Genomic DNA, 21,912 nt, shown 5'->3' on the forward strand with positions numbered 1-21,912 from the left:
GACATGAAAACTGAGAACTAGAGAGGCAGACAGAGGGGCGCGTGTTGTGGGGAGGGAAGGAGGCAGGCTCTCTGGGCACGGGCAGGAATGGTATGTGGATGCCCATTGGTGGGAAGGAGCACGCCACAGACAGATGTTTCTTTTACTGAACTCACCCAAGCAATGAGGCTGGAGGGGCAAGCAAGTTGCGCTGGTGCGAGGCCCTATTAGCTTGGTCAGGAAGTTTGAGGGTCATCTTTAGGGCAGCAGGGAGCTGTTGAAGGAAGTGGCGTGGTCAGATCATGGTGGATAAAGGTCCTTCCAGCGGCCCACCTGGGTGTGGCTTGGAGTCTGGCAGAAGACTGGCCGCAGGGAGAGCCATCGGGAAGTCATCAGAAGAGCGTGTGGAAGAGGGATGAGTCCTGCATGAGGGTAGTGGCAACGAGTGGACTTGAGATGTAGCAGAACGTTGCTTCGGCCAGTGTGGCTATGGGGTCTTGGGTGGGTGAGGGGAGTGGCAGTTAGTTAAGCCCTGAGATTTGGGGATTCCAGGTGCAGCCTCTTGGGGGGCCCTGCCAACGGACTCCCACTTCGTGCTCCAGGTACACAGGGCGCGTTCCTTGTTGCTGAGAACACCTGTTTGCACAGTCCCCGTGGGACCTCTGGGACCCTCAATTGCTTGTCTTAGACACCTGCTTCTGTGTGTCAGACACGGAAGGTCTGAAGTCCTGTGGAAACAATTAAGCTGGTTTTGGCAGTGAGGGACCTCTCCTCCCTTGGATGTGTGCTTAAGAGGGGAAAAGTGTCCTATGCTTTTAAAATCTCAACTCAACATTTGGCATCCGCCATCCCCTGGGATTTGTCAGTCGATGCCTGTCCCTCCCTTGGCTCTGTAGCGTGGCCTCGCCCTTCCACCCCTAGCCCTGCCGTCTTCTAGTTTGGGTCAAATCCCTGTCGACCCTTTCATTTTCCCAGGCTCGTTCCTTCTTCGCGTCTACCTCTCCCAGCTATTGAGCCATCACATCTCAGGGTAGGGAGTGGCTCTTAGAGTGATCCTTGGGTTCAACGCCCAAGGGACAACTCAAGGAAAGGGACCTGCCCACGATCTCATAGCACACAGGACCAAATCCAGCTCTCCAGTCTCCCCTGGCGATGCCCACTCTGTGCCAAGCACTAGAGGGTGAAACACACAATCTCCTCCAGGGCCAAGAAAAGTTACAAAGATCAACAGCCAGTGTCCCACTGCTGTGCCGTGTTTCAGAGGCTATTTCGTGAAGTCATCAGTCCCCGAGAGGTCTGAGTCTTAAGACTCTCAGCAACAGAATGGAAATAATGATCTGAGAGACTCTCCAGACAGCAGTGAAGCGCCTGGGCTCAATTCCCACTTATCCTTTTTCCAGCTGTGTAACTTGGAGCTTAATCACTTCATGTCTCTTCAGCCTCAGTTTCTGCAGCTGTAAAGTGGGAACTGAAACACCTCCTTCAAACAGTTGTTGGGATCCTGGAAAGGGAGCTAGAAACACTAAACATTGATCTTTGGGCGCCTGGCAAGACCCTGCACCATAGCCTGGGGGAGAAGGGGGTCTCGCCATGTCTTGGGGGTTCCATCTGCCGTTCCTCACTGTGCCCGCCCCCGCCTTTCAGGCAGGGCCCAGTGTCACGGTGACCTGCGCTGAGGGCAAGTGGAACAAGCAGGTGGCGTGTGAGCCCGTGGACTGCGGCGTCCCGGACCAGCACCACGTCTACGCCGCCTCGTTCTCCTGCCTCGAGGGCACCACGTTCGGCAGCAAGTGTTCCTTCCGGTGCCGCCACCCGGCGCAGCTGAAAGGTACCGCCCTTCCTGCGGGGGACCTGGAGGCTGCTTCCAGGTCCTCCAGCTGGGGCTCAAACACCAAGGGGCGGACAGGATTTTATCTGTGCTTCTGATTCCTTTCTGCCCATTGTATTTACGTAGACTGCCTTGCTGTGTAGCTGAGGGGAAAGTGGAGTATGGATACGTATGGCATAGCTAAGATCTTTCAAATCTTGCAGAAGAGGAAGGAGACGAGAAGGAAGGGGAGGAGGGTAGAAGGAAGGGAAAGATTCGAAGAAAGTAACATTTGGAACTGAGATGACTAGTTCACTGGGTAGGTTTAGGGCCCAGTAAGCCTGAGAGGTAAGTAGTAGTAGTATTCTCATTTTCACAGAGGAGGAGATCCAGGCTCAGAGAGGTGAAAGAACTTGTCCAAGATCATGCTGTTAGTGGGGGGCTCCACCATGGGGCCCAGGTCTGTCTTTTTCCAAAGCCCACTGCTTCTCCTGAGGAAGGGCTAGCGCAGAGAGGAGTGGTTCTGGGCGGAAAGTGCTTACGGGGATCTCGTGGGCGGGGTGCTAGGGGTATTCGGGTGAGTAAGACATAGTCTGGCAAACTGGAGAAGAGGACTTATGTTGGAAATGAGTGAGAGGCTGGCCTGGGTGACCTAGACTGTCAAGACTAAAAGGGCTCTTTAAACTCGTCAGGAATAACTGATGATTGGAAAGATGGTGAAACTGAGGTCCAGTGAGAGGAAGGAAGGAACTTGTACAAAATCGCAGAGCAAGTTAGCGGCATTATCAGAACGACGCTCTTGGCTTCTAGTTGCATATTGGATTTGGACATTATACTCAATTCTCACAGGTGCCAGGACTCTCTCCTTTGCTTGGTTTATCGGAGGAAACATTGCCCCTTTATCAGACACCCCAAATGATATCTCACTAAGCAGGTGTCCTACCTTGGGGTTCATCATTCTATAGAGTGGGAATGAGTGGACTTCTGTGGAGTGGGGGTGAGCGGTTTGGAGGGAGGTGTGTAAATCCCCTTCAACTTAGATGTCATATTGCAAATTCATGAGTTTCAGGTATTTTGATGTTTAGAGAAAGTCAATAGTGTCCCCAAATTTTCAAGGAAATATAGAACTTCAAAAGATTACTACACATAGTAAGACTCAATAAAGTGTATAGACTGGGTGGCTGGATAAACTGATGAAAGTAATACCATAAGAAATGTTTCTTTTAAGAAATTAATGAACGACCCGGCAATCTCACTAAACTGCCCCAAAAGAAAAGCAGGAGACACTTCTGGGATACATCCTTTAGGTCCCCTCATTTTTTTTTTTTACCCAAGAAGATTTGAATGTAAAATCATTTTATTTGAGCTGCTATAGAGATTGAGATCCGAGAGAGGTGAAGAGACCAGTGGAAATTGTAAACCCTCCATCTTTCAGGTTACCTGAGCCCTTCCCTTGGCCCCATTTGCCCAGAAGTGGGGCCTGTTAATAACTCCAGACTAGGAAATCACACTTCACCTCTCAGAGGCCCTTGGGAAAGGGAGGTGTATAAATTAGCATTGATTGTTACAGCCCTCACTGTGGCTAATAATAATCCTTAATCAGAATGATTCAGGCCCTTCTGCCATTGCTTCTCTGCTTGACTCTGGTGGAGGGGGTGACCCCACCATGTAGACATGGCCCCAGGAGGACTGCCATTTTGATAGTTGTTGATACCCACTTTGCTCTTCCCTTGAAAACACAGGGCAGCATCTCTCCAGTGGCCACATTGACCCACCAGGACCCACTGGCATACCATGCCCTTGGTTCTCAGCATCATCTGATGCTCAGATTCCAGGTTTGATGCTTTGGCTTGGATCTTCTGGCAGCAAAAACTGGGCAGAGGTCCCTTTACCTCTCTCTTGAGCTTGTTAATGATGCTTCTTAAGCCAGAAGATAAAGAGGTGATCAAAACAAAATTTTACCACATTTCTTGTTTGCTTCCCTTTCCTCCCTTCGTTTTTCCTTTCCCTGCAGCGTGATTTAAGCAAAAAGAATGTGAGCTTTCGTCAGACAGACTGGGATTCCACTCCTGGTTCTGCCCCAACTGTTCGATCTTAGGAAAGCAATTTCACATCCTTGAGCCTCAAGACTCTCACTTGTAAGATGGCTGTAGGAGCAACCACGTTGAAGTGTCATGTTGAGAATTAAACAACAAATGGTGTGTACAAAATGCCAGGGCCAGAGAAAGTGCTTCGTAAATACTCATCTCCAAGGGGCACCCTTATGAGAATCCCGGCAGTGGCTACTCTCTCGGCCCCTGAACTCTTTGTCCCACGGAGGCCTTAGTCCTGGGAGCTGTGGAGACGCGGTCCATCCTCCGTGCTCCTCTCAGGACCTGGAGGTTAGTGTCCTCAGGCGAACAGCCACCACCCAGGAGAAGCACTGAGTGTGGCCCTAAAACTGGTATAATGAGGGTAGCACCACAAACTCACTTGCCCCCTTAGAATCCAGGTGTACGCAAAATACCCTGCGAACTCACAGCCCTAGAATCACTCCCGCCAAGGTCCTTTATCAAATGATCACTAAAAGCACAGACCAAACCTGCAGACGTGCACGCGGGAAAAAATACTCTCAAGTTAAAAAAAAAATAACTTCAAAATCAAAATCATAAATGTTTAATTAAATGGCTAAAATTGCAACGTTACTTCCATGACCTCGTCAGCCTCACCTCGACCATGTGGGGTGCCCTGGATATCAACTCTGGAGTGGGGCTTCTGAAGCAAGCATGTGCTCATCCTACAGAAATCTTTCTAGGGACTTCCCTGGCGGTCCAGTGGTTAAGACTCCGCACTTCCACTGCAGGGGACGTGCGTTCGATCCCTGGTGGGGGAACTAAGATCCCGCATGACGCGTGACACAGCCAAAAAAAAAAAAAAATCTTTCTAAAAGGCCCACTGTCTACTTCTGTCTAACCTCAGATTTCAACTCAGTCTATTCACTAGTTTCCAGAAGATACCTAATACCATCGAGCATCTTCTGATTTCTTAGACTCTCCTGAAGATAGGGACGTGAGGTGTGTGCCCACAACCTGCAGTGTCCAGGTTCCCGCCCAACCTCCGCTCTCTTCCTCACCCCTTACCCTCTCCCTCAGACTCCTGTCCTGACCTCCCTTCCTCTAGGAATTTCACATCCTCTCTCAGGCAGAGACCCTTTCATCTTTCTCAGAAGCAGATAGCCAGCCCTGGAGGATTCCGCTTTATCCCAAGGGTCTCATCAGGGCATCTTCCTCATAAAAACAGGGGTCACCCCCAAAGAGGAATTCTCATACCACTCCTAAGAGAATGCTGCTTTCTTCCTCTTATCATTCTCCTACTTTGGAGATAACAGGGTCTGGGATGTCCCTGGGTCCAGACCACCACTAGGTGCTAATGATAAAGCACTACTCAAATCCTTCCTGGGGACCTGAGGAGCACTGTGGAGAAGAAACTTGTTCAAGATCACACAGCTGCTTACGAAGCCGCCTTTAGATATGACCAGTGATAAGAGTACAGGCCAAGCAGCAGTTTTATGTCTTAGAGAATTCTTCCCGTCTCCCTCACTCCCTCACCCCCACTCCACGCTGAATGGTCGCTCAAGCTTCAGGAGTCAAGCCTAGTCTTACTTCAGGGCTCTTAGCTGCTGCCCCAGAATCTCTTTGGCCTTTTCTAAACCATGCCCCTCAACCCAGAACTCCCATCAAACCCTGAAACAGAGGGCAGAGCTGGGAGAAGCCTAGAGGTCACCAAGGCTAATCATTTCACTGTGCAGTGCAGAACCTGAGGTCCAAGAGAGGAAGGCATTTATGCAAGGTCACGTATGACTTACCATCAGCACTGGGGCCAGAAGGTCACCCAGGGGTCCTGACCCTAGAAATGGTGCCCTCTTGCTAGGGGCGCCATTCCCAGCAACCTGGTGAAATAATCCCACTTTTGCATTCCCCAGCCCCTCCTATATGGCAAGTGTCCAACATTCCAGCCTCTTTGCTCCCTCTTCTTAGGACATTCTCCATCAATTACCCCTGTCTGTGACTGCATCTTAGCACATTCTTTTTCTTTGTGTCTAACATACGGGGCCTCTTGGTAAAGAAATTTGGAAGTGAGAGACACTGTTCTGGACAGCGAGGAAGGGGAGGGAGTGGTGAAATCTTACTCTGTGACTGGTTTTGATTTTGGGATACTCCACTCGTCCACATTCCTGATTCCATGAGGTTTTCTCTAGGCAGCAGTTCCTCTTTGGCCATGCTCTTGGGTGCAAGCTCTGTAGCGGGGCCAAGAGAGCACGCAGGAGTCAGACAGACCTGGAGTGAGCCCCAGCTGTAGTTTGAGCAGCTCACTTTCCCACTCAGGGACTCACTTTTCTCACCTACAAAATGGGATTAATGACAAATCGGGTTATTAGGAGGATCAAGGAGATGGCGCCAGTAATTCTTCCTAGGCCTGCCTCATAGACTCAATTACAGACAGCTATTGGTAGAATTCCTTTCAGACATTTAAGGGGGGGAAATGGACAATTAAATAATCAAAATGTAATCTGACTCACCCAGGCTGGAGCTGAGAGAGCCCAGTTTTACTGAGCAAATGATGCTTTCTGGGACTGCCAAGCCCAGCTCAGATTTTCTCTTTAACTCCTTGGGATTCTAGGAGCCTAGAAATGTGCTTTCAGGACTAAAATCGGCAGATGATTGCATGCTTCTCTTGGTACCTCCATTTCTCCTGCCTCAGCTTCTCCCTGACTTTATGCAGCCCTAGCACTGGGTGAGGCCTCTTCTGTATTTGTCTTCCTTGTTCTTCTTCTTCTTCTTGAGCTGTCACTTCTGTCAAGGTCTGTTTCTTAACAGGAGCAAAGAAGCTGAATCTCCTCCCAGTTCTACCTTTGGTTAATGCAACCTCCTGAGTGCTGGTTTGTCCTTATCCTGGTCCAGCTAGCTGCATTTTTGTTTTCTTAATACAGTGGCCAATATCCTTCCACATCCTAAAATATTAGAGCTGGGCAAGAACTTAAAGACGGCTTTGGTTTAGGGACAGAGAGGTTAGGTGACTTGTTCAAGGTCACACGTAGATTCATAATACTCCACGCATTTAACAAATGGATACTGAGGGCTTCCTATGTGCTTGCCACAGGGTAGGTTCTGGGAATAAAAGAATGAACAAGACCAAGTCCCAGACCTTAGGATGTGGGCAATGCCAACACCGTATACAAGGCAATAAGAAAACCAGACATAGGTCTCCTGGCATTTCCCTCCTTGTATTCTACTCTAAGTTAATTTCAATCTTAAAGGCACTCTCAAAGAAATGTGGTCTTCTAGATACTCTTCAAAATACAATAATAAAAAAAGATATATTTCTTTTGACAGTACATTTATAATTATTTTAATACTCACTAGAGATTGAAATTTCCTTAGCCTGTAGACAGGCTGAGCAAGATTCATTTTCCTGACTTTAAAAGATGAACAAACAAAAGTACAGGGTCACATAACTTTCTGACACCGTCTCTGACATCGGCACTCTTCCCCTCAACCCGGGATTCCAGGCTCAGAAATGCCTTCACCTCGTGTCCTGAGTCATGTTCTCCCAGGAAACACAGGGAGAGGAATGAGAAAAGGAGGCATGGAAATGATAGAAGCGTCAGGATCTCTTCTAAAGCCCGTTACCTCTGTGGGCAGCTGGAGCTTAGTCCCGCCGGGGAAGAGTGGGAGACAGGGTAGAACATTCCTCTGGAAACTGTCTTGTTAATGCCGCAGCTCCTTCCCTGGTTGAGTGCTGCTTCCAGGAGCACTGACACCTCAGTGCTGTGAGCTTGCCCTGTGTGCAGCAGAGCCTGCCTGGTCAGAACAAAAGGCCTCCAGTGACAGATGGCTGCAGGTGCGGTAGGCATCCTTCAGTGTATAGAGGTCAGAGCCAAGGGGACGAGGGCAGGGCATGGACAGCGGTGTCCTACCCTACTTTCTTCAAAGCCCCAGGGCGGCTGCAGGGTGGCGGCCACAGCTAGGGCGTGGAAATGCTGATTCTGCACAGTTCAGTGCTTGCTGTGAGGTGGGGCATGTCCATGGTCCTGAATCACCGGTTCCTGCTTTAGCGTGTTTCTTCTTTTGACTGTGGTGCACGGCTAACTCCTATTTACCCTCTCGCAGAATGTACATTTCTGGTTTGCATTTTCTTTCTTGATTAACATTTTGCGATTTTTATGTTAGTTTGCCACAAAGGAACCATGACTTCCACTTCGAGATCTATGATTTGCATAGCTGGTAGGGTGTACTTTTAAAGCACCTCAACCCTTTTTCCAGAGGTATTTTATCCTTCTTGGGAAATTTAGAGAGGGTGTGTGCTTCCCTTATCTTTTGTCACTCCCCTCCCCACTAAGTGCTTGCTAAGCCGGGGCTCTCCCAAACACTGCCCCCGTCACAAGGGCCAAGCGAAAAAGCAGTTTATGGTCTCTGGTATTCTGGAGCCCTCTCTGCTTCTGTGGAAGCCAAATGAGTCATCCTTCCACACCCTTTTTTCTTTTTACTTGATGTAGAAATATCTGTAGTTTGCGGTGTCACAGTTTATCAACGTGGAATCCTCTGTGGGGCTTGCAGACCCTAGACTGTCTTGTACTCCCCAGATGACACAGACACAGGAGGAGAAAGAAGAAAGTGAACGGGGAGAGAAGCAACAGAGGAGCCTACATGCCCTCCCACCTTTCTTCTTTTTCATGCTTTATTTCTCTCCATAGTACTTCCCACCTTCTAGCCTACTAAGTAGTTTGCTTTTTTAGGATATTTTTATGCATTCCTCCCTATTCCACTAGAACATAAGCTCCAAGAGGGCAGGGTTTGGGTTTTGTTTTGTTCACTGCGCTGTCCCAACGTAGACAAGAGTAGCTGGCACATAGTAGGCACTAAATAGATGCTTGTTGAATGAATGAAGGCTTCCATGCAACCCCTGTGGTCCTTTCAGGTCTGCTACTGAAGGCAAAGGTTAGGAGGGAGAGAGGGAGGAGGTGAGGAAAAAAAGAAGGAAGGGAAGGCGGGAGAGAAGAAGCAAATAAGGAATTTGACAGCACAGTTCATAAATGTTGTTTCATCTTATCTTCTCATCACCCTGAAAGGCAGGAGCAATTGCTTTCTCTCTGTAGATGGGAGACTTGGGGCTTGGCTCTCTCAGAATAGATCCTGAGAGCTCTGCTGAGCAAGTATAGCCAACTTGCCATTAAAAACCACAGAATCAGCTTTAAACCCCACTTTTGTCTTTTACTAACCAGGAGAACTTGGTCAAGTCACTTCTCTCTCTTAAGTCTCTGTTTCCAAGTGGGAGTCATCCTACCAAGAGCACCGTGGTGAGAATAAACGAGATCACGTAGCAGAAGTACTCAGTACGTCGTAAACGATCAGTAAATGTCAGTTTCATCCCAGTCACCCCTCCAACTTCCCAATCCCGGAGCCTCCCATGTGATTCCAGTCCTAGTTGTCAACACCTTTCAAGAATAACGGGGAAGAGGAGAGTTTGGTTGAGAGATCCAAGTTTCAGGTCCATCTCTAATTGTCTTGGGGAGGTTTGGGGCAGGCTGTGCATCGATAATATATGACCTGGCAGTGAAAAGCCTGAGTCCCCGTGTTTTACTTTCATGTGTAACGTTCCCCATCAGGCCGGCTTCCCGATGGCAATCAGCACGTCTGTTGGAGCTGGCACGGGCTATGGGGGACGTGCTCATTTCTCAGCCGCTTTGGCAAAGCTTCACCGAATAGTGGGGCCTGAAAAGAAGATCAAACCTCCAGATACCACAACGCTCTCACTTCCAGGCATAAGGGGGGCTAGGGCAAATACAGGGGTACACGGCTCAGAGAGGGAGTGGCAGCTAGAGGTCACACAGCACACTGATCCCAGAGGTCGGAGATGATTCTGATAGGAGCTTGCTCTGCCAATTATGAGAGGGCAAGTGCCTTCATCTCTGGGCTCGAATGTCCATGGCAAAGGAGGGAGGATGGATTGAAGGATTATGGAGTTCTCTTTTCTATGCAGTATAAGAGGTTTCAGAATCAAGAGTCAGGAGCCTTGAATTTTAATTCACTGTAGACATGGGGTACGTCACTCCCCGAGTTACATCTCCTTTGTTTTTTGTGGCAGCTCTTTCTCTCCCTAGGTTCCTCAGTTGTAAGTGGAAGGTTCTGGAATTATATGTGAGAGATCCTCTGGTTCTTCACGTTGGCTTCAGTCCAGGCAGTGCTTGAATTGGGCTATCAGAGACCACCCTCCCCATCCCGACCCCACCCACCCCCCGCTAACCCTGCCTGCCTGTGTCCTCCAGGCAACAACAGTCTCCTGACCTGCATGGAGGACGGGCTGTGGTCCTTCCCAGAGGCCCTGTGCGAGCTCCTGTGCCTGGCTCCACCCCCGGTGCCCAACGCAGACCTCCAGACGGCCCGCTGCCGGGAGAACAAGCACAAGGTGGGCTCTTTCTGCAAGTACAAGTGCAGACCCGGATACCACGTGCCCGGCTCCTCCCGGAAGTCAAAGAAGTAAGTGGGGCTGCAAAGGCAAACTCACAGGTGCCTGGGGGGAGGAGAGCCAGGTCTGGCTGTCTGGTTAGAAGGAAGTGCTCACTTCTCTGCTAGAGACAATACCCACCATTCCTCCCATTCTCTTTGGCGGCTGGAATCTAGAAGGATATTGTTAACAACTGCCTGCTGGCTGTGTGCCCTCAGGCAAGTGACTTCACTTCTCTGGGCCTCTATTTTTCAGCAATAAGATGGGGATGATAGTAACAGTTACCACACAAGACTGCTGTGAAAAATGAACGAGGATGTATATGTAAAGTGCTTGCAAAGCGCCTGGTGTATAGTAAATGGTGGGTATTGATACCATCCTTGCACCAGGATCCATCAGAGGAGATGGGCCAGCAGGGCTTGAATTTTATTTCAGTCCACAGGTAACTCTTGCTTGGCCCTGAGAAAGGAACGTTTACCTTAACCCCTACCACCCGACAGGGCAGGCAGGGAATCAGGAAGGGGAAAGGGAGACGTGAGGCCAGCCGGCTCTAGAGAGACGTGGGTGCAGAGCGTGGCTCCAGCCATCGGGTCCTTGAGATGTCTCTTCTTTTATCTCTTCCTTGAAGACGGGCCTTCAAGACCCAGTGCACCCAAGACGGCAGCTGGCAGGAGGGGGCTTGTGTCCCTGTGACGTGTGACCCTCCTCCACCGAAGTTCCACGGGCTGTACCAGTGCACGGACGGCTTCCAGTTCAACAGCGAGTGCAGGGTCAAGTGTGAAGACAGCGATGCCACCCAGGTGAGACTCCTTGAACTTGAGGTCTATACTTAGGTCCCGCTCCTCTCTGCTTACCAAAGACCGGCCAGTGTTTTAAGAACCACGCCCGCTAGGAGACTCTCTGCGGATGCCTGGAGTGTGTAATAGCAACGTCAGCAATGCAGACGTAAGGAGCTGGGTTCTCGCCATCTTTCTTTGTAATCTCTCTGAGCCGTGTTGTCCTACCTGTATCACTGCCTTTTACTGGTTCAGAGATTCTTAGCTCTGAACGCCTGTGAAAGAAATCATGTGTGGAATCCCAGTGTATGAAGTCGATCCGAGTTAAGGAGTGACCAAGGCTGTTTTGCCAACCATCACCACTTATGTTGGTCCCTGAAATACTTAAAATCATGACTTTCACTATCTTGAGACGTCAATTGGCTCCTCAAGCATAAAGAGAAAGGGAACCATATTTAGACTAGATGGACAGTTTTGAGGATACTGTGGAAGAAGGAAGGACAGAGGGAGATGGAATTTTATCTCAATCCACATGTAACTGAGACAGAGTCCAACACTCCTGCCGGCCCTGCGGAAGGACTTCTGTGACTGCGTTTTCCTTCCTCCTGACACATACTCCCCCACCTCCGCCCACTAAGACGGGTAGGGAATCAAGAATGGGAAAGAGAATGAGGAGCCAGCTGGCTCCAAAGAAGACTTAAGTCCACAAGGAGCTCCACCCCTGAGAGAACCAACCGTTTAGGGTTGACACCTCAAGCCCCATGACTCACAGGTGTGCAAGGCCAGGGTTCAGCCAACTGGGCCCCAGTGCAAGTTTCTCCCCCTGTCAGTCCTTAGTCTTTATTAGCATCTACCAAACACCAGACACTGTCAAAGCAACATCCTCAACCCCTCTCACTCCCGCTCCCACATCCAAGTGGCCACCAAGTCCTACCCGTCCTCTCTCTCTCTGTCAGCTCGTGAACTGTTCTCACGTGTCTCCAGTGCCACCACCCTGACTCAGGCCACCAGTATCGCTCTCCCGGGCCGCCATGCAGCTTCCTGACCATCTCCCTGCTTTCTCCTTGCCTCTCTCCAGTGTATTGTTTGCACTTCAGCCAGAGTGGTTTGTTGAGAGCACAGATGTGATCATAACAGTTCCCCCGCTCAAAGCCCTTTGTGAACCAGCGACCCCCATCTCCCTTAGGATAAATCCCACCTGTGCGTTCAGGACGTCTCCCCCATCAGCAGTAAGACGGATCTCCCCTTCACCTGGGCGTTCTCTGTGAAAAAGCCCCTGTCACCTTATCCAGCCACCTCACTCCTAACCATCCTTCACAATTCAGCCCAGGTAGCCCTCCTTCCAAGGACCTTTTCCTGACCTTTCCACTGTGGGCTCCATGCCCCTCCTAGGGGTCCCCCCCATTCACAGCATCGACCACACTGCATTGTAATTCATTTCACATTCCCCCCCCCCCCGCCAGGTTCTGAAATGCCTGACCACAGCTTTCATCTTCCCTGTGTTTTCAGCACTTGGGACAGTGCCAGGCACCTAATAGGTGCTCAGGAAGTGACGGGGCTTGAGAAAGAGCTGCCGTGAGCATGCGGGCCAGTCTCCTCGTTTTCCAGATGAGAGAGTCACTCACCCACCCAGGGTGACATAGCTGGTGTCGGCTGAGTCAGAATCGGAACCCAGGTCCCCCCCAGCTGTGGACAGACTGAATCCAATAGGCACTACCTGAAAAACTCAGGGATGTCTGTGTACCCGAGTCCTTCCCATCCCCGGCTGCCAGGGAAGCAGAAGCCAGTGCCGAGAACAAGCAAAGGCCAGAGATTACCATGGCCTCACGCAGCCGATCAACTTCCCTCTCGCTCCCTTACATAAAACTGTTGCTAACAGTTACCAGAACTGCTGAGCCGAATAATATTCTGGCCGTGGTCACGTTATCAAACCGAAACCCAGTCTGCCTGCGGCCTGCCAAGTACCTTTCATGGCCAGTTTGTATTTAAAGGAGAGGAAAATATAAATTTATCAGACGACTCAAGCAGTTCTGTTTGGCAACTGGCAGAGAGGCCAGACACAAAGGAGCAGGGTATGGCTTGCCGGCTAAAAGAATGAGGGAACGCATGCCAAATGGGCTCCTAATACAATTGACGTTTCTAGTTTGTACTGCAAATGAATTTCCTCTACCCTCAGACCAGGGGCCTGAGAGCCAAATCTAGTATTCACCTCAGATCCCCTCTTGCTGCCTGTAAGCACAGCTGAAACGTACGGCACAGAGTATCTTGAATCGAACAGCTTGTGTGGAGCGAGAATTCTCTGCTTTCCAAACAAGTTCCAGATCCTGGCGAGGGAGGACAGGGGCTGTTGCAGGGGAGGTTCACGTACTCCTTCCCACTGCCCCTAAAAGCAAATTAGCAAATCAAACCTCGACTTCATTCATTCCTTGGGAGCCAGTATGATGCTGGATCTGGTCCTGGCTTCACCACTTACTAGCTGGAGGACTTGGGCAAGTTGTTTAACTCTTTAAGCTTCAGTTTCCTCATTCATAAAATGGGGGAGGGGAAATAATGCTACCTACCTTAACAGTTTATTTGTGAGGGTTAAATGAGGTAATGAAAGTAAGGCATGTCTATGAGTAACTGGAATTGTAGAGTGTACAACCTATGCCACCATGCATGGCAGCCTTGGGGAAGGCACAAGTGAACTAGCCTGCCTTTCAGGTCACTTCTAGTGGAGAGATGCCACATGCCTCATGATGTGCCACGTGGGCTCTTACAGAACCTGGAAACAAAGGCAATGGCTTGAAAGTTAGCCCTCTGTCGGTAGCTAGCCCCAGAAAGTCAACCATCATGCATGAGGCCAGGATTTAGGTTGGGGAGACCAATAGGAACTATAGGAACCTGACCTCTTGCTCACATAAACCTGTAGAATATATAGACTCTCTAGATGAACACTACCCCGTAGAACCTTCTGCCGTGATGGAAATGTTCCATGTTTGCGCTGTGCAGTATGGTGGGCTCCAGCCATGTGTGGCTATGGACCGCTTGAAACACGGCTAAGTGACTGAACAGCTAAATATTACATTTTACTTAATTTTAAATCATTCAAATTTAAATGTAAACCGCCACACTTGTATAGTGGCTACCATATTGAACAGTTCAGCTCTAGAATTTATAGTGTTATTATCCCTGTAAACCAAGACAGAGAACCTTAACAATAACAGCTTTTAAAAAAAATTTTTTTAAGTATTTCCTGACTGCCAAACTGAAGCCACGGATTTTCTCTCACTTTGACACCTCATAATAAACTTCTGAAAAAAGAAGCAATATGCCCATTTTGCAGATAAGGGAAGAAAGCTTGTGAAGCCAAGCTCTTGCCCACGGTTATGAGTTAGTAGGTGGTGATGACTGGCTCCAGGGCCCTGCTTTTCCCACTGTCTCCAGACATTTCCAGGGCAGGCGAGTGGCAAAGGACAGGGATTCCATCTCCAGGCGACTGGGGAGAAGTGCTAATTGTCTCAGCATTTAATCCAACTCAAATGCTCCGGAGCTGTCCGAGGTGATAGCACAGTGAGAAGCGCCGTGGGGGGCTTTGTAGGTGATGAGGGGAGTGGGCTGTCTTGGGATGGGGGCAGGGTCTGTGGGAGATGCATGCACAGGGGCTGCAGCAGGAGAGGAAGAAGCTGAAGGTGCTTTCGGAAGGAAGTAATGCACTCAGCGGTGGACTTCAGCAACGCAGCGGGAGCCAGAGAGGACGGGTGGGAGTGGAGCCAGGAATGCACCCAGTTCTTTGCACGGATCACAGAGGAAGGATGTAAAAGCCTTTCTGCCACTACTGGTGTGTGCAGCTGGCCCTGCCTTTCTGGGTCTGCTCTGGACACAGCACAGCTCTCATATGTATAATGCCTCCCGGAGCAGGGGCAGCTTCTAGTTTCAGGGTTGTCACATGCTTGCTTGAGAACGCAGGGCTTCCTAGAGGAAGTCAGAGACATCCCAGGCCCATGTGATGTTGGAGGTGGGCCAGACCTCAAGAGATTTTTCTACTGCAACCCACTTACCTTATAGATGGGACCACTGGAGCCCAGAGAGGGGAAGCAACGTACCTCAAGTCACACAGCAAGTTACTGATACCAGCAGAGTCAGATGTGGCACAGAGTCTCAGATCTCCTAACCAAGTCATTGCACAAGCCACATTTTCTGCCCATCCTTACTCCTGGAGCTGCGTGTCACCCCTGTATCTCACTGGGAGGAAGCAAAATGCATGTAAGGCCATTGACTGGACACGTAGGCAAAGAGTGAACAGCAGCTGTGATTTATTGAGCATTTACTACATTTCAGTCTGGGCTCAGTGCTTTACACAGACTACTTCATTTAAGCCCCACAGCATCTGGCATTAATGTCCCATTTTGAAGATGAGGAAGATGTGGTTCAGTGAGGTAAAGTGGCTTGCCCACCTTATACAACTAGGAAGTCCAGGTAGAACTGAGACCCCAGTTGTTAGGTCAGGCTGCCTCCAAAGCTTAACTGTTTATATCCTGCACTGCACCTTGCGGTTCTGCCTTGCTCTGACGTTGCCATGTTTCTCTCTGCCATTATTTTGTTTATTTTCATTTCTGCTAAGTAGAAAAAGTCTAGGTCTTCCTCTCCACTCATCCCCCAGCCTCTCCTCCCCACCTCCCCTCCCCTGCATTGTAGTAAAGCTCAGAGGCTTACAGGAAGAGGTCTAGCTCTGGCCCCGATGACCTCCGTGACTTGGGCCTGCTGCCTCCCTATTTTGGTGGCTGCCGTTTCTAAAACGTGGGTGATGCTTGGGCTGATTCTGAAGTTCCCTTAGAGACAGTGCAACAGGGTGGTTAAAGAGCTCAGCTAACCCCTAGAGAGCTTGATGTGTGTGTTAAGCTCTAACTGCTTCACGTAACCTAACTCACTTAATCCTCGTGGTGACTTTCTCAGGCCGTGAACTGCAGGCTTATTTAACAGTTGAGGAAACTGAGGCAGAGAGAAGTTAAGGAGCTTCCCCAAGTCTACACAGTGGGAAAGTTGCAGAGATGGGATTTGAACCTGGGCAGCTGGCTTAAGTCCATACTCTTAACCATTACACCAATATCATTTAAAAACTCATCTTTCACTTCCTAGCTGAGCCTCAGTTTCCAAATCTGTAAAAGGGACATAATTTCTACACTAACTACATTGTTAAAAGCATTTTTAAATGTGCGTAGAACACTTGGCACATAATAGGTATTTGATACTATGTTGTATGTCTTCAGCTGTTTGTGGACCTGTGTAGCTAAAGAGGGGTCGAGAGAGCACAGTATGCTTTTTTACAGATGGATGCACGGGCACAGAGAGGCAAAATGCTTTGCTGAGGGATGCTCAGCCCCCTGGTGAGAATTTTCACCCTGGCGTGCAGCACTGTGCACTTGGAGCCAAGTACACACAGTGGGTCCCCTGCTCCGTGGTCTCTGGTCTTCCCAGATTGGATCCTCAATGTCAGGTCATCTCTGATCAAACTAGATTCAGCGTCATGGATCTACTATGAGGGTCTGCACCAGGTGGTAGGCAGCCCTGAGTGCACCAAAATCTATTCCCAAAGGAGGATTCGAAAATCGGGAGAGGCTCCAGAAGGTCTGCCGTGCATAGAGCACAGTAGGGGCAAAGGTATGGTGGTGGGAAGCAAGAGAAGTGTGCAGGAGAGACAGGTGACCACAGACTAGCAGGAAGGACATGTGTGTAGCAAGAGATGGGGCTGGACACGTCATCTGGGTTCCACTGTAGAAGCCCGCCCTGGACTGCCAGCCCTCAAGTAAGCCTTGTTTGAAAGTCCAGTCCAGAAGGATTCTGTCCCCTGTAACGCAGGTTTAGTCAGCAGCAGAAAGTGTCCGATGAACTGGGCAGGAGGGAGAGAGTCGAGAGGTAGCAAGACCAATACCTTTACGCTCCCACCTTCTATAGTCGAGCCTCCCCAGTCTGAAATTCCCTGAGCAGATTCCAGTCAGTTCTAATACATTCTCTGTTGCAAACCGAGCTCTCCAGCCAGCTCTGGCCCACATAGTGCTGAGGTCTGCAGCCCTTCAGGGGCTGGAGGCCAAATGCATCATAGGCCCAGGCCAAGGCTCCAGGAAATTGGGGTCAGTTTCCTACTCCCATGAGGGCCCAGCAGAATCACGGGGCCTGGGGCTCTGGGAGGGAGAGTCGGGGTTCTCTGAAGCCACACGAAGCTGCCTACACTTTCCCTGAGCTCACATGGAACCTCTGGGTGGACTCAGCAATCATCCCACAGCTGCGTGCTCGGGATGGGCCACCCTTCTCCGTGGCCACAGAGGCTTCCACCACAACTGGACCCTCCTCATGCTGGTCCACGTGAGGCCCAGAGAGGGGCCCCCTTTCTCTGTAAATCCCCCTCCTTGCAGCTGTTTTGTCAGACACGGGAGCTTCAGCCTGCATCAGCCCTTTCCAAGAGTGTATTTTCTCATGTGTGCACTCATTCATTTATTCCCGTATTCATTCATTTCTTCATTTACTCATTTCTTGATTCATGCATTCATTTCTCTTCTTGTGTTTTAAACAAATTCTTTCCGTAACTGTCACCTGTTGACTCCATATTTTGTTAAACAGTTCTTGAGTGAACAAAAATACTGAGTGACGAATGAATGGACCAAAGGCCAGGACCTGTTAAGTGTTGTGGAAGGCCCTGGGGACGCAGGGATGACTAAGGAGCTCATCGTCTAGGAGGGAGCAGATGATAAAGAGGCAGTGGGTGTCACAGACCTTCAGGTAGTGTTCTCTGCAGGACCGGGGTGGCATTAGGACAGGGTGGCTTGTGCCAGAAAAGGTCTGTGCCGATGTTTGGGCAAGAGGGCAGGGGAGAGGGACAGAGCAGACAGAAGGAGAAGCACGGCTGTGTGACACCTCACGTGGTGCATTCAAGAATGCAGGCAATTGATGGAGTTCAAGGTTAGCAGTAGTGCCGTGGGGAGCAGGGAGCTGGAAGATCAGGCAGAGTTAAGGCTCTGAGGGCTCTGGAGGCCAGACGCAGGGGCTTGAGTGGCAGCTGAAGGGCATGGGAGCCATTCTGCAGACATTTTCATTGGTGGAGCGTGGTCAGCTGCTCTGGCCTCATGTAGAGTTTCTCTTCTCATCCTAAATGTGAAAGAGGGAGACGATATACAGCTTGTTCTCACACAAGAGGCCCCACTGTGCAGAGACTACCCGTGGTTCTCAGTTCCCAGGGGTAGAGTCCAGACTCCATAAGTGGCTGTTTAAGGCTCCACACCTTACCTGCCGTACCAGCTCATCCTCCCCGACTCCCTCCCTCTCGAACTTGCACCTGCCCTTTGGCCTTCCACAGATGTCCTTCCCTCCCTGTTCTGCCTGATTCCACAGAGAATCTTGAAAACTCTTTTCCGTATGTCACCTCCTCTCAGAGGCCTTCCCAGATTTCCCCTCACATCTGGTTATTCTCGCCAGGTGCACACAGCGCAGTCACTGAGCACGATCACGCTGGCGTGGCTGGCGGTTCACGGGACTGTCTTCCCTCCCAGCTTCCTGGGGCTCACACTGGCTCACTTCATCTCACGATCCCACAGTCCTGAACCCAGAGTGGGCACTAAGAAACAATCTTTGGATTTAAGGGTGGTTCTGAAATTTCGACAAAGCTGGACACCTCCCGTTAGAATCTTAGACGTGCAAAGCGGTTTGGAGGAAGGACCACGTCTGCAGGCTGCATTTGCAGAAGATTGAGAAATGGGAAACGTTGCCTATTTTAAAGACTCAGGGGGGAGGGCACAGATGGAAGTATCCCCCCACCACCCTCTCGGTGCCATTACTGCTGGAATGGAATGGAGCAGAAAGAAGGAAGGGAAGGGGAAGGAGAGGAGGGAAGCCCTGGAAGAGAAAGCTCCTCAGCGGAGCCAAGGTTGCCTGCTTAGCACATGGCAGAGCCCTGGCCTGGGACGCTTTCTCATCGATTGAGAGGAAACAAGCCTTGGTGTATGCCTGTCTCCTTCCAGACAGCTCCAGGACCCATGTTTACTCACAGTACACGTTGGGGGTGCACGTGGGCCCCACCTTCTCAGTTAGAAAAAACCAAACAGGCAGAACAAATTTCTCCGATTGAAATCTCCGAAAGAGCACTACTAAGATTTAGGAAACCTGGGAGTTAAACTCTCCAGGATGCTTTGAGCAAGTCTGTTCCCACACTGAGTCCTCAGTTTCCCTGTCTGTAAAATGGAGATATTACAGTTCCTCTGTCTGAGGGCAGTTGGGTTTCCACCACTGTTAAGAACTTGTTTTTTTTAACATTTTCAGAGCTCTGGGGAGATGCAACACTCAGAGGCTTCTTCTGTGGAGGGTGGGGTCTCTCTTGGTCCTGACTGTGCTTCTGTGGCGTTCAGGGGCGCGGGAGCAACGTCATCCACTGCCGGAAGGATGGCACCTGGAGCGGCTCCTTCCACGTCTGCCAGGAGATGCAAGGCCAGTGCTCAGCCCCGGACCAGCTCAACAGCAACCTCAAGCTGCAGTGCCCTCAAGGCTACGGCATCGGTACGACGGGCGTGTCGGGGTGAGCAGTGGGAGGGCGCATCCTTCCAGGAGCTCGGGGCTCACGCCTTGCCAAGGAGTTGGGCAGCTGTACTATGTGAGACCTTGCATGAGGCACTGGGGAAACGAAGAGGAATGAGACCAGACCGTGTCCTCCCAGAGAGAGAGTTCAGGGCACGGATGTTGGCAAAGCAGTGTTGGGTGCGCGTGCACAGTTACGCTGGAGTACACAACAGCTGACCGGTGCCTCCGGGGACGCAGAAGGCTCCCAGAGGAAGGGATGCTTATACAGGGATTTGCAAGAGCTTGTGGGGCGAGAAATGGCATTCCAGGCAGAAGGAATCATGAGGCAAAGGGAGGGAGGTATGAAAACACGCATCCTATTTAGGGAAGCAATAGTGGTCCAGTGTGGCAGGCTTTGCTGTTAATCTTAACGTTTACGTGATGCTGATCATTCGTAGTACCGACTGTGGGTCAGTGCTGCACCAAGCACTGTAGAGGCATTATCTCGTATCCTCTCAATAACCTTTAGCGGATGAGGAAATTGAGACTCAAAGGGATCTTTGCAACCTGTCCTGCTCCAAAGCCTGAGTTCTTTCCATGGCATTCCAGTTGCCTCCTAAATAAGGATAAATAGCGTTTTCAGAATACTATTTGCGTGATGATAGACCAGCTTGCCAAGTGAAGGGAGACAACCTGGGGTTTGATGCCAGGAGTTTGCCTGGTTGAAACCAGGTGTCTGGACAGACGCATTAATCACAGGCCCGCGGCTTTCTGGGGAGCTGGGTGTGCATTGAGTCTAACCTCAGTTGAGGGCAGTGATACTGACCTCTTGGGCTGATTCCCTAATTGACCATGATGAAAAGCCCAGGGAATTGGACGTCCTTTCTCATGGCCAGTGTGATTTATGGGACAGTCACCAGGGGTGTCTGGAGCAGAAGGTTATCTGTGTAGACACTCACTCCCAGCCACACAATGTGTTCCTCAGCTAGTAAAACGAGCTATCGTTTCATGTCCAGGAGGGAGGCCCATGGCTGGAGAGCAGAGGCGCGAGGGGGCCTGACCACTTCCTTTTAAAGATGGAAACGTGTAGCCTCCAAGTGCAGAGGTTCTTCCCCTGAACTTAGAGTAGGGATCAACCCTCCTTCTTAGTCCAGGATGGGTCAGAAAACACCCATGGACATGTTTGCTGTCCCTGCTGATTCCAGAGGTACTTTAAGATCTTGCCGAGCCACTGATCCAAAGGACCCTGACCAGGAGGGTTGCAGAGAGGTGGGATTTATAGGGCCTGCCAGTATAAGCTTTCTAGAAAGTTGGGGCAACAGGTGTAGCAATGGCAAGTAGCTTTGGCTGTTCCATCCCAAGGCCAAGGCTTTCTCCTCTCCATTATCCCTGAGGGGTGTTCATGGCTCTGGACACTTCTGTCTGTGATGGGATCCCTGTCCCCAACTCAGTCAGGGCATGCACGTGAATACTCAGTCACACTCACGACTGGCCTTGAGCAACTCCGGGAGAAAAAATTCTGATGAAAAACAGACCTTCTGCATGTCTGCATCCACTGACACATTCAAGCACATATATTCATATATGCACAAATAAACAAGCACAAACGCTTAACAACCAGATGCAAACACACACATCATGTGGTGAGCCCATGCCTAGCGCGCACGCTTCAGCGAGGCACCACACAGATTCGTCACCCATAAACCTACGTGTAGCTCGCACACACATACACAAGCACACCTCGTGGCCCCTTTGTACCTGTATTGTGTGTACCTGTCACAGGCACATGAAAATGAGCCAGAATGCCTGGCTCTCTGCTGGCCCACAGAATGGTCAAGAGGTAGGGGGAGGGGGTGATGGTAGCGTTTGCTTTACCCGCTGAGCTTTTTCATGGTCAGAGCAGAAAGGGAAAGCAGTCTGTCTGACATCGGAACCTGAATCTCCTTCCCCTCCTCATGGCTCCCACGGCCGTGCAGATGCCAGTTTTATGAATACGGTGACCCGGGATGGGTGGTGGGCAGGTGAGGGCGCATGGGGAGAGCTGAGAGAGTAGAAGCGGCCTGGGGCACTGAGGGGGGGTGGCCGGAGGAGGGAGGGGAGAGGCTTCTCTCCCCCACTCCCCAGCCTGCTCTCCCTCCTCCCGCAGGCTGAGCCCCTCCCTGGGGAGAGCCCACCTCACCAAGGAGAGGGACTCGACCAAAGGCCTCGTAAGCAGGGCAGGGGTGAAGTATGTGTCCAGCCTGGTGGCTGGGGGCCACGTTCTGGAGCCACCCCCAGCAGCTGGGGAGGCTTGTGTGGCAGTGAGGAGTCCTCAGAAAGTTGTTACTGCCACCAAGGCCGCTG

At 50.6% G+C, this 21,912-nt stretch overlaps 1 protein-coding gene across 2 annotated transcripts in view; it reads left to right on the plus strand.

The window, feature by feature from the left end:
* The window catches only part of PAPPA (pappalysin 1), a 254,269-nt gene that overhangs the window by 183,018 nt on the left and 49,339 nt on the right, over positions 1 to 21,912 (plus strand). For both annotated transcript variants that reach the window (XM_059925463.1, XM_059925464.1), the window contains 4 exons: positions 1,624 to 1,807; positions 10,092 to 10,302; positions 10,899 to 11,070; positions 19,422 to 19,569. In XM_059925463.1, the coding sequence (XP_059781446.1) occupies positions 1,624 to 1,807; positions 10,092 to 10,302; positions 10,899 to 11,070; positions 19,422 to 19,569 (715 nt within the window). The remainder of the gene's footprint in view (positions 1 to 1,623; positions 1,808 to 10,091; positions 10,303 to 10,898; positions 11,071 to 19,421; positions 19,570 to 21,912) is intronic.

This window comes from Balaenoptera ricei, chromosome 6 (assembly GCF_028023285.1).
Source record: "Balaenoptera ricei isolate mBalRic1 chromosome 6, mBalRic1.hap2, whole genome shotgun sequence".
NCBI classification, from domain to species: Eukaryota; Metazoa; Chordata; class Mammalia; order Artiodactyla; family Balaenopteridae; genus Balaenoptera; species Balaenoptera ricei.